At 38.6% G+C, this 11,812-nt stretch overlaps 1 protein-coding gene across 1 annotated transcript; it reads left to right on the top strand.

The window, feature by feature from the left end:
• Nucleotides 1-3,015: 3,015 nt before the first annotated feature.
• On the top strand, nt 3,016-10,653 carry LOC111444177 (ethylene receptor 1-like). The gene is made up of 7 exons (XM_023082168.1): nt 3,016-3,378; nt 4,896-5,850; nt 7,741-8,109; nt 8,188-8,454; nt 8,540-8,667; nt 8,746-8,943; nt 10,079-10,653. The coding sequence occupies exons 2-7, from the start codon at nt 4,945-4,947 to the stop codon at nt 10,434-10,436; spliced, it is 2,226 nt and encodes a 741-aa protein (XP_022937936.1). The 5' UTR covers nt 3,016-3,378; nt 4,896-4,944; the 3' UTR covers nt 10,437-10,653.
• Nucleotides 10,654-11,812: the final 1,159 nt, after the last annotated feature.

The raw sequence follows: 11,812 nt of genomic DNA, 5'->3' as shown, positions 1-11,812 counted from the left end.
GGTTATCAACTATTAGAGGACAATAATAACGAAGGGTCGTTATCAAATATATAGGGTTTAACTTATTACACGAGAATTTATCGAGATCAACCTAACATTGCATCACGTTTTTGGTGCCGTTATCGAAATAGCAGTGAAATTTAATTTATTCGATATTATGGAAAATAAAAAGTGTTTTATTTTAATTTATTAGTTTTATTTTTTTAATAAAAAAAATTTAGTTTTCTTGTTTATATATTTTGGCAAGGTCCATGGCCCATGTGGTCCATTTGAAAGACCCAATCCTCTTTCTAGGTAGAGATGTCCATTAGCCCACGTGGTCGAGGCTCGGTAGAAACCCATCTCGAACGAGGTGGGTAATCCAATTTAAACGGAAAATAGGGACGAAATGGATGAGAAATTTCTCTCCGTTAAATAAATGAGGTAGAAACAGTGATTGTATTTTCCATCCCAACCATTTTACGTGTATATATATGAAAAATTTCGTCGAAAAAGCGTTATGCGATTTAGGAGCTAGCATAAATTTAGCACGTCTTTCCGTTTCTCAGAAACTAGGTTTCGGGAAAGTATAACCTTCTACTATCTTTGTTCGACGAGTGGATCGTTCACCGGCTTATGTAAGAGACATTGTTGAAGATGTTTTGGTTAAAGTTGACGAGGTTATCTTTCTTACAAATTTTGTAGTACGGGACATAAAGGAGGATTCAGAGATCCCGATCCTTCTCGGGAGAGTCTTGTACCTTTTTTGTTATTATATCTGATGATTTGTATAACGTAAAAGAAGTATCGCTAAGTGTTTCACAAACACGTAAGTTTGCTTTAGGATAATCCGTTAATGATATTTGTTATGGATACACGTTTAGTTGAATATTTGTGGAATACGAAAGGAATCTAAACCCATCCGTAAAATATTAAATTTTAATATATATTTCGAAAAATTATCTTTTAAATAGTTAAAAAAGAAAATAATAGTTAGAGAATAAATAATTATAAAATTAAATAAATATACGTACAATAAAATTATTTTTAAGAGTAATAATAATAATAATAAATAAATAATAAATAATAATAATAATGTACCGTTCAACCTAATCTAGTTTTAGAATAATTCATGAATCAACTCGGTTCATTTTTTATTTTCGGATAATCATATTTTTTGAACTGTATTTATTTTAAAATATTTAAATTTAATATAGTTTATAATCACGGGACATAATTTTTTTTTAATATACCAAATAATTTTTTTTTATTAAAATTAAGATTTTAGAATAAAGGAATATTAAAAAATAAAGGATTAAATATAATTTAGATTTTGTTCTAATTATTCTTCTCACGTGGGGCGCTGACCCTCACATTTTTCTTAAGCATGTGGTTTTGTATTAAATATATATATATTTTTTATCGTCTCGTTATTGTTTTATTAATTATTATTTAATAACGAGAAAAAAAACTATAAAATAAAAATATATAAGGGTATATGGTGACGGGAGCAACTTAAATAGATTTCACAATTTTACGTAACATTTTTTTTAATTATTTAAAAAAATTGCTTATCCATAATATATGTTCTATTAATAATTAAAATCTCGTAAAGTTTAAATATTAAATATTTACAAGTTACAACACATCACTATATATCAGTTACGGATATGAAATATTTTTAATTTTCATAATAATTTTAAAGTATGGTAGGGTAGGGTCGGGTCGGGTTGTGTCACAATCCATGATGCGCTTGTGCTCATAAGTAAGTCACCGAGAATGATAACTAGTTTAAGTGGGGGAAAGTGTCACAACCTCACTATGAAAACAGTAGATTATAACACGCACACGTGAATAGACAAGGTGGTGACCCCTGTGGCGCCCGTATAGCCACGTGAGGGCCAAGGAGATAAGAAAGATTGGAGAGAATAAGAGAACCGTTCATCATTCAACATGCCAAGAAGAGTGTGTATTAAAGCCAAATTGAGGCATAAGGAAGGTTGGAGAGAATAAGACAACACAAGTGCTGAAGATAAGATTGGACAGGGCCGAGTAGGGTCTCGGGCCATAACCTCATAAGTCGGAATTTTGATATGAGTTTCGGTATGCAGCTCTGAAGTTAAGTCGATTTATATGAAAGATGAAAGCTCATCAAATTTGGTGTCAATCAGACACGGGATGAAAACTCCATGGAGCCATATGACCACTCGGTATCTACACCAGAAAGATTAAAATGCCTCAAAATGTACTATAAGGGGAAGACATGGTGTCAGCTCTCTACCACCCCTTAGTCATGTGACCTAAGTGAGCTATCCCATGGTACATGTGTGTATCACGGTTAGGGCGAGCACTGCGAGACGAGTGTCTCAAATGACTTCCTTTAAAATGAGCTTTCAAGGACAGTGTCGGATGACACAAGTGCACTCCAGCCCATGTGTCAGAAGTTGGTATATGCACCCGTTATCTGGTACAGAGTCCGTAAATTACATGACATGGACACAAGAGGGTTCATGTCCTAATGAGAACTCAGACGATGGATGTTCGGGATGTCTTGATAAGAAGAGTGACACATGGGTCGATCCTGATGGACATTTCCGATAAGACATAGGATGACATCACAATGCACGGGTCGTTCATCTCCATTAATTAGTTAACACATGGCTAATTACATATCGAAACTAAACAAAAAAAAAAAAAAAAAACCCTAATTTTTCAAATTCCCATCCCCAAAATATGTGAATGGGAGATTTTGTATTCCTATCCACCACCTCACTTAAAAGGGGGAATTTATGTCATTTCTGACCTACAAACCCTAATTTTATTAATGAAGAAATTAAACCTTATGGGTCCCTCGGGAGAAAAAGAAGTCCATAAAACTAGGTCAAAATCCAATCTTTAAGCAACTTTTAACACCTGATTCACGCAATTAAGACCGTGCATGAATCTGAATGTTATAAATGAAATTAAAATCATATATATTTTTAAAATTTTTCGAAAAAGAACATGTATAAAATAATCTCTAGAGAGAGAAAATGGCGGACGTGGATAAAAAGGCGAAACTGAGAGAGAGAGAGAGAGAGAGAGAGAGATGGAACCGACGTTGACTCAGATGTTTTCTTTCAATTTTCCCCAATTTCCGTTCTCTCGTCACAGAACTTCCAAAATCCCACCACACCCGAAAAAAGTTAGAGAGAGAAAAGATAGAGAGAGAAAAAGAGGAGTGAAAATCAGTTGAAAATTCCAAGAACATTGTATTTAGACTCGAAACGCCTTCGTGGGTCTCTGAAATCTCGGACAAAAATGGTGGATCGAAGACGGTTTGTGGGTTCACACATGAAGAACGACTGAGGCAGTCGTTTTGATGTTGTCTATTGAACTCGAATGAGCAAGAGAACCCAGGTGATTGATCGATTGATCACTCTCTTTTTGATTTGGGGTTTGATTTTTGGAGTGTTTTGAGTTTGAATCGTTTGCTGATGAAATGGGTGTTGTAAAATGCTTGTTTAGAGGGGATTTAGTGATTTTCAACTGATCGCGAACTGGCGTTGTTGCCTTTGAATGTTATTGAGCTATTTTAGGTTAGGATCTTCTTGACCTGAAATGGGTTTGTATTGCAATATGATATGTTCACATGGTGGATCTGGTGTTTGTAATGGTGATGAAATTGTGATATTACCTATTGCTCTCTTAAGAACAGTGAATTTTGTTGAAATGTTTTGTGCAAACATGAAAATGGTCTTGTTGGTTGATTTGAAAGATGAATATTAGCTTAGAAACGAAGCAGAATGGTCCTCTTTGATGTGTTATCTGCTGCTCAGAAGCACGGACACGAACACGAGACACGGATTGGAACACATTGTCCGTGCTTTGCTGTTTTCTCTGTTCTTGTATAGGCTGCTGAAATCGACAACTAATTCGCTATATGATTATGTATTTTGATTGTGCAGATTCATTGGTATTAATGTTTTCTTATATCAGCTGTTGTTGTGACTTCCCTGCCCTTAAGAACAGAGTATTTTGTTGAAGTGTTTTGTGCGAACATGAAATGGGTCTTGTTGGTTGATTTGAAAAATGAATATTAGCTTAGAAACGAAGCAGGATTGTCCTGTTTGATGTGTTATCTTCTTCTCATGATAGTTCCATGGGAAGGTTGTTGAGGATTGTTGGGAGGGAGTCCGTACATTGGCTAATTTAGGGAATGATCATGGATTTATAAGTAAGGAAAACATCTCCATTGGTACGAGGCCTTTTGTGGAAAGTCATGAGAGCTTATGCTCAAAGTGAACAATATCATACTATTGTGGAGAGTCGTGATTCCTAACATGGTATCAGAGCCATGCCCTTAACTTATCCATGTCAATAGAATCCTCAAATGTCGAACAAAGAAGTTGTGAGTCTCGAAGGTGTAGTGAAAAGTGACTCAAGTATAGAATAAAGAGTGTACTATGTTCAAGGATTCCAGAGAAGGAGTCGAGTCTCGATTAAGGGCAGGCTGTTCGAGGGCTCCATAGGCCTCGGGAGAGGCTCTATAGTGTACTTTGTTCGAGGGGAGGATTCTTGAGGATTGTTGGGAGGGAATCCCACATTGGCTAGTTTAGGAAATGATCATGGGTTTAAGTAAGGAATACATCTCCATTGGTATGAGGCATTTTGGGGAAACCCAAAGCAAAGCCACGAGAGCTTATGCTCAAAGTGGACAATATCGTACCATTGTGGAGATCCGTGATTCCTAACAAAGGTTTTCTTCTAAGAAGCACGGACACAAACACGAGACACGGATCTGAACACATTGTCCGTGCTTCGTTGTTTTCTCTATACTTGTATATGTTGCTGAAATTGACAACTAATTCGCTATATGATTATTCGGCAGGTTCATTGGCATTAATGTTGTCTTTTCGTATCTTTTTGTGTACCAGATAAACAGGGAACGGTCCGTAAGTCATTGGCCGGTGCGGTCTAGTTGACATGGAGTCTTGTTATTGCATTGAGCCTCAATGGCCTGCTGACGAACTCTTGAAGAAGTATCAGTACATCTCAGATTTCTTCATTGCACTTGCATATTTCTCCATCCCCTTGGAGCTCATCTACTTCGTAAAGAAGTCTGCAGTGTTTCCTTACAGATGGGTTCTTGTTCAGTTTGGTGCTTTCATTGTTCTTTGTGGAGCAACACATCTTATTAACTTATGGACGTTTTCGATGCATTCAAGAACTGTAGCGATAGTAATGACCATTTCGAAGGTATTAACCGCTGTGGTATCGTGTGCGACTGCGCTTATGCTTGTGCATATTATACCAGATTTATTGAGTGTGAAAACCCGAGAGCTGTTTTTGAAGAACAAGGCAGCTGAATTAGATAGGGAAATGGGACTCATACGTACACAAGAAGAAACGGGTCGACACGTAAGGATGCTTACACATGAAATTAGGAGTACACTCGATCGACATACGATACTCAAAACTACGCTTATTGAGCTGGGAAGAACTTTGGCTTTGGAAGAGTGTGCACTTTGGATGCCAACTCGAACTGGATTGGAACTTCAACTATCCTATACTCTTCATCAACAAAATCCAGTTGGGTATACCGTTCCCATCAACCTCCCCGTGATCAGCCAAGTTTTTAGTAGTAACCGTGCAGTTAAGATATCACCGAACTGCCCGGTGGCTAGGCTACGACCTCTCGCTGGGAGTTACGTGCCGGGAGAGGTGGTTGCTGTTCGTGTCCCTCTATTGCATCTTTCTCATTTTCAAATAAATGATTGGCCCGAGCTTTCGACTAAGCGATTCGCCCTCATGGTTTTGATGCTTCCATCAGATAGTGCTCGACAATGGCGCTTTCATGAGCTGGAGCTGGTTGAAGTTGTTGCTGATCAGGTATCCATGAACTTGTCTATCTTTAGCTTGTTAGCATGGATTCTTTATCAAAATATCACATTCCCCTTTGAAATCTTATAAGAAGTTAATTGCAATATGTTTGTCTACACTTAGTTATGCTTAAAAAACACTTTTTGATCTTTGAACTTTCATGTTAGTCCCTACACTTTTCATCACGTAACAGTCTTATTTCGTATTTAAACACGTAAGACCATGACTGTATTTTCTAGAGAATAAGTTGTTTTAAGCGTTTTTCGAAGTTTATGTTATAAATGATGGGGTTATATTTCTACATTAGAGATGAACACGAGACGTTAGTAGCTACTCTGAGTATGTGGAAATTTAGGGTCGTTACAAGTTTAGTCCCTACACTTTTCATTGCGTAATGGTTTAGTTATTGTCGAGACAGATAAGTCGGGGTTTAATTGTTACAAATTTGAAAGTATAGGAGTAAATTGGTAAAGTTTTATTAAATTATTCGCTAAAAGTTAAGTTTCTTGAAACTTGAGGATTAACCTATAACATATTATTCAGAACAGGTTGGGGTTGTTTTTATCTTGCTGCAGCTTAAAGCTGAATCCTTGCATGTTGTACAGGTGGACAACTGTTATGAATTTATTGCAGGGTGATGTTTTCTAGATGTTGCATGGGCCAAGAGTTTTGCTCTTACAGTGCACCAATTATAAAAATTGTTTGTTTTTTATATTAAATTCTGAGTTCTTGCATGTTCTACTGGTGGGCCACCCCATTGTTTTATTCGGTGCTTTAGATGGTGGTACACCGTTGGAGCCAAACCCTTAACCCATGTAACCTCAAGAAAAGAATGGAACAAAAATTAGCTATCAACGGCCCAAGCTCACCGCTAGCGTATTGTCTTCTTTAGGCTTTCTCTTTCGGGCTTCCCCTCAAGGTTTTTAAAACGCGTCTGTTAGGGAGAGGTTTCCATACTCTTATAAAGAATGTTTCGTTCTTCTCCCCAATCGATGTGGGATCTTACAATCCATCCCCTTCGGGGCCCAGTGTCTTCACTGACACTCATTTCCTTCTCCAATCGATGTGGGACCCCCGATCCACCCCCTTTGGGGCCCAGTAGCCTTTCTGGCATACCGCCTCGTGTCCACCTCCCTTCAGGGCTAAGCCTCCCCGTTGGCACATCGCGCGGTGTTTGGCTCTGATACCATTTGTAATGGCCTAAGCTCACCGCTAGTAGATATTGTCCTCTTTGGGCTTTCCTTTTCGGGCTTACCCTCAAGGTTTTTAAAACGTGTCTGCTAGGGAGAGGTTTCCACACCCTTATAAAGAATGCTTCGTTCTCCTCCCTAACCGGTGTGAGATCTCATAATCCATCCCCTTTGAGGCTCAGCATTCTCGTTGGCACTCGTTCCCTTCTCCAATTGATGTGGGACCCCCCCAATCCACCCCCTTCGGGGCCCATCAGCCTTGCTGGCACACTGTCTTGTGTTCACCCCCCTTCAGGGCTAAGTCTCCCCGCTGACATATCGCCCGGTGTTTGGCTCTGATACCATTTGTAATGGCCCAAGCCCACCACCGGTATACATTTTCCTCTTTGGACTTTTCTTTTGAGCTTACTCTCAAGGTTTTTAAAACGTGTCTACTAGGGAGAGGTTTCCACACCCTTAAAAAGAATGTTTCATTCTCCTCTCCAATCGAGGTGGGATCTCACATACACTGTTAAAATACGTAAAAAAGTTGTAACTGTAAGAGTGAAGTTTGTTTATACGAAGAACTTATTTGATTTTTGGTCCATTTTCTTTCGGGATAGGCGGCTAATACTAATCTAATAATTTAAGTCGTCCTCGTCGTCTAACCTTTTGGTGGCCTGATCAATCTCTCCTGACCATTGATCCATGTATGTACATTTGAAACCAGGTAGCAGTAGCTCTTTCTCATGCTGCAATCTTAGAAGAGTCAATGAGGGCTAGAGATCTTTTGATGGAGCAAAATGTTGCTCTTGATCTAGCCAGGAGAGAAGCAGAAACGGCGATACGTGCCCGGAACGATTTCTTGGCTGTCATGAACCATGAGATGAGGACCCCGATGCATGCCGTAATTGCACTCTCTTCATTGTTGCAAGAGACTGAACTTACACCAGAGCAACGTCTAATGGTCGAAACAATATTAAAAAGCAGTAATCTCTTAGCCACTCTGATAAATGATGTTTTGGATCTTTCGAGGCTCGAAGATGGTAGCCTACAACTGGACATCGGCACGTTTAATCTTCATGCCGTTTTCAAAGAGGTCTGATAAACAATATCGAATGATCAACCATGTTGCAAATATCTATTACCTATCTGATACCAACACTAATTGTTGCAGGTACTTAACTTGATCAAGCCTGTTGCACTAGTCAAAAAGTTATCATTGACCTTGCATTTAGGTCCTGATTTGCCAATATACGCCATCGGTGACGAGAAACGTCTTATGCAAGCCATTCTTAACGTTGTGGGTAACGCCGTGAAATTTTCAAAAGAAGGCAGTATATCAATCACAGCCATTGTTGCAAAATCTGAAACCTTTAGAGAATTCCGAGCTCAAGATTTTCTCCCCGTGCCAAGCGATAATCACTTTTATTTACGCGTACAGGTTCGTTTACTCGGCACGTAGAATCGAATGAGCTCTCAATATCGTTACGTAGAAACATGTTACAATTTGTTTTCTTCATGTATAGGTAAAAGATGCTGGATCTGGAATTAGTCCTCAAGAAATTCCTAAGTTGTTCACAAAATTTGCACAAACTCAAACTGTGGCTACAAGAAACTCTAGTGGCAGTGGTCTTGGGCTTGCAATTTGTAAGAGGTAAAGTGTTCATAGCTCTGGTTTTTCTCTCATTAATCACTTGTTTCGTTTCGTATTTAAAGTAAGCTATGTGATCAGGTTTGTGAATCTTATGGAAGGACAAATTTGGCTTGAAAGTGAAGGTCTTGGAAAGGGATGTACAGCCACTTTTATTGTAAAACTTGGAATTGCTGATCAATCTAATGAACCAAAGCTTCCCTTTACATCGAAAATTCACGAGAACAATATCAATGCAAGTTTTCCTGGGCTCAAAGTTCTCGTTATGGACGAAAACGGGTTAGTAACGTTTTACCTATTTTTGCTTCGAAATTTATGTTTAGATGTCATTTGTACCATGTTTGTGTTCATAATGTTCTCTGCCTTCTGAATGAGCTGTTTCCTGTGGATGTAATTCTGCCATAAACTGCATAACGCACGAGATTGACGTCTCTTGTTTTTAGCAACTTTTAAGGTTCTTCGAACACAATTGTGCTACTTTTCAATCTTGTTCTTGAACTGGAATTATGTTTCTGTAAGGGAACTGTATTTATTTGGGTTGGAACGAAAATTCGTGCTTATTCCATAAAGTTATGCCATAAAGTTCTTGTTATGGACGAGAACGGGTTAGTAACGTTTTACCTATTTTTGCTTCAAAATTTATGTTTAGATGTAATTTGTACCATGTTTGTGTTCATAATGTTCATGTAATTCTGCCATAAACTGCATAACACGAGATCGAAGTCTCGTATTTTTAGCTACTTTTAAGGTTCTTCGAACACAATTGTGCTACTTTTCAATCTTGTTCTTGAACTGGAATTATGTTTCTGTAACTGAACTGTATTTATTTGGGTTGGAACAAAAATCCGTGCTTATTCCGTATAGTTATGCTCGGGGAAAGGGACGTCGGGTGTGAGTTTGCTGAACGAGGAAGAAATAGATTGTGAAGCCATTAGTTTTTTATTCGTAGCTGTGCATAGGAGGGGCGAAGAGGGCTTGTAAAAGGGGTCGATCGGTAACGTCTTAGCGATTTCTGAGAGCTTTGGCTGGAGAGACTGTTTAACGAAGAATCGGTTTTTTAGGTGGTGTGGAGTGTTTGGGGTGAAATATGGCTCTGGTTTGACATAAATATTGTAACGACCCTAAATTTCTACTTACTCGGAGTCGCTACTAACGTCTCATGCTTTGCTAAAATACGGAGTGTTCGGGTAGTGTGGAGTGTGAGTGTTTGAGGTGAAATATGACTCTGGTTTGACATAAATATTGTAACGACTCTAAATTTCTACTTACTTAGAGTCACTACTAACGTCTCATGCTCTGCTAAAATGTTTGACATAAATATTATTGAACCAATCTCTGATGATTCAAACCATGCTATATTTTTGGTGGAATTGCCTTTCGAGTTCTAATATTGATGCTGCATTTGTTGTCACAGAGTTAGCCGGTCAGTAACGAAGGGACTTCTCGTACATCTCGGATGCGAGGTAACGACAGCAGGTTCGGTTGAGGAATTCTTACGAGTTGTCTCTCAGGAACACAGGGTTGTTTTCATGGATATATGCACTCCTGGAGTCGACGGTTACGAACTAACCATACGCATACGCGAAAAGTTTGCAAAAAGCCACGAAAGACCGTTCATGGTAGTCCTCACTGGGAACTCGGACAAAGTAACAAAGGAGAGCTGCCTGAGAGTCGGCATGGACGGGCTAATACTAAAACCCGTTTCGATTGATAAAATGAGGAGCGTGTTGTCAGAACTTATAGAGCGTCGTGTTCTATTCGAGACTTCTTGAAAGGGACAGGGAGGGTATAGAGAAAAGGATATATAACCCTTTTGTTATGTGTACATACAAGGGGCATTGTGGTGATGATCCTGAGATTATAAGGGCACATGCCCAATTCAGATTCATATCAAAACCTGTTCTGCCCTCTCATAATCCTCTAACTTTGCTAATTCTTCATTTTCTTAGTGTTTTGTGATGGAAATAGAGAGCTTTGTGTATTTTTCGAGTTCGGGTTTTGAAATTATATAAGAGCGTAGAGACGTAATCGAAATCGATCTTAAAAAAGTTGAAAGTATAAAGGGTATATTTGGAATTTTTTAGTTTTTTAGTTTTTTTTTTAATTTTCGAGAGATCTCGGTATTTTGAGAGTTTTTTTAATTCTCGAACTTTCTTCCTCCCTAAATGAAGGGTTATTATTGGTGCGTTCCTTCGAGAATGTGAGGAGAAGGGAGCGGAACATTTTTTATAGGTGTGGGCCTCTGCCCAGTAGATGCGTTTTACAACATTGATGGGAAGCCTGAAAGGCCCAAGGAAGACATCCCTAGTAAACACGTTTTAAAATCTTGAAAGGAACCTCAAAAGGAAAAGTCTCTCTGTAGTAGACGCATTATAAAACCTTGAGGGAAAACTATCAGCTAACCCACAAAGCCTCTACCAGTAGATGCGTAGGGAAAGCCCCGACAATATCTGCTGGCCCACAAAACCTCTCCCTAGTAGACACGTAGGAAAAGTCCAAATAAGACAATATTTGCTAAGTAGACACGAAGCCTCTCCCCACTGAACTTCTCCTTAGTAGATGCGTTTTAAAATCGAAGGGAAGCCTAAAATGGAAAACCTCTCCTTACTAGACACGTTTAAGATATTGAGAGAAAGACCAAAGAGAACAATACATGCTAGCCCACGACACCTCTCTCTAGTAGACGCATTTTAAAATCTTGAGGGAAGCCCAAAGAAGACAATATTTGCTAGCCCATTGAATGAAACATTATAAGGGTCTGGAAAAACCTCTCGTTATTAGACACGTTTTAAAACCTTGAAGGGAAGCCCAAAGAGGACAATATCTACTAGCCCACCTTTCACTATAGACACAGTTTAAAACCTAGAGGGGAAGCCCGGAAAGGAAAGCCTAAAGAAGACTATCTATTAGTTGTGGACTAAAACGGTTACAATTTTAGTATATCCACGGAAAGAGAAAGCATCGAGAAAAAAATAAAATACAGGCACAATTAATTTACCCACCTGTTTTACTTTTAGAAACTGTACCGCCCCTAATTTTCTTGTCTAAATTAGAGATGCCACTACATGCATGCTTTAATAACATACACGAAACTTCATGATTAGTATTAGAGGCAGACACTGGGCAGTATACCAGTAAGGATGTTGAG

This window comes from Cucurbita moschata, unplaced genomic scaffold, assembly GCF_002738365.1.
Source record: "Cucurbita moschata cultivar Rifu unplaced genomic scaffold, Cmos_1.0 Cmo_Scf00006, whole genome shotgun sequence".
Classification (NCBI taxonomy): Eukaryota; Viridiplantae; Streptophyta; class Magnoliopsida; order Cucurbitales; family Cucurbitaceae; genus Cucurbita; species Cucurbita moschata.
This window is presented reverse-complemented; position numbering and strand designations above follow the sequence as displayed.

Bases quoted from the DNA above. Each gene is read 5' to 3' on its own strand.
- LOC111444177 (XM_023082168.1), top strand. From the start codon at position 4,945: ATGGAGTCTTGTTATTGCATTGAGCCTCAATGGCCTGCTGACGAACTC. The intron at 5,851-7,740 runs GTATCCATGAAC...ATTTGAAACCAG, and splicing joins TTGAAGTTGTTGCTGATCAG to GTAGCAGTAGCTCTTTCTCA. The intron at 8,944-10,078 runs GTTAGTAACGTT...TTGTTGTCACAG, and splicing joins CTCGTTATGGACGAAAACGG to AGTTAGCCGGTCAGTAACGA.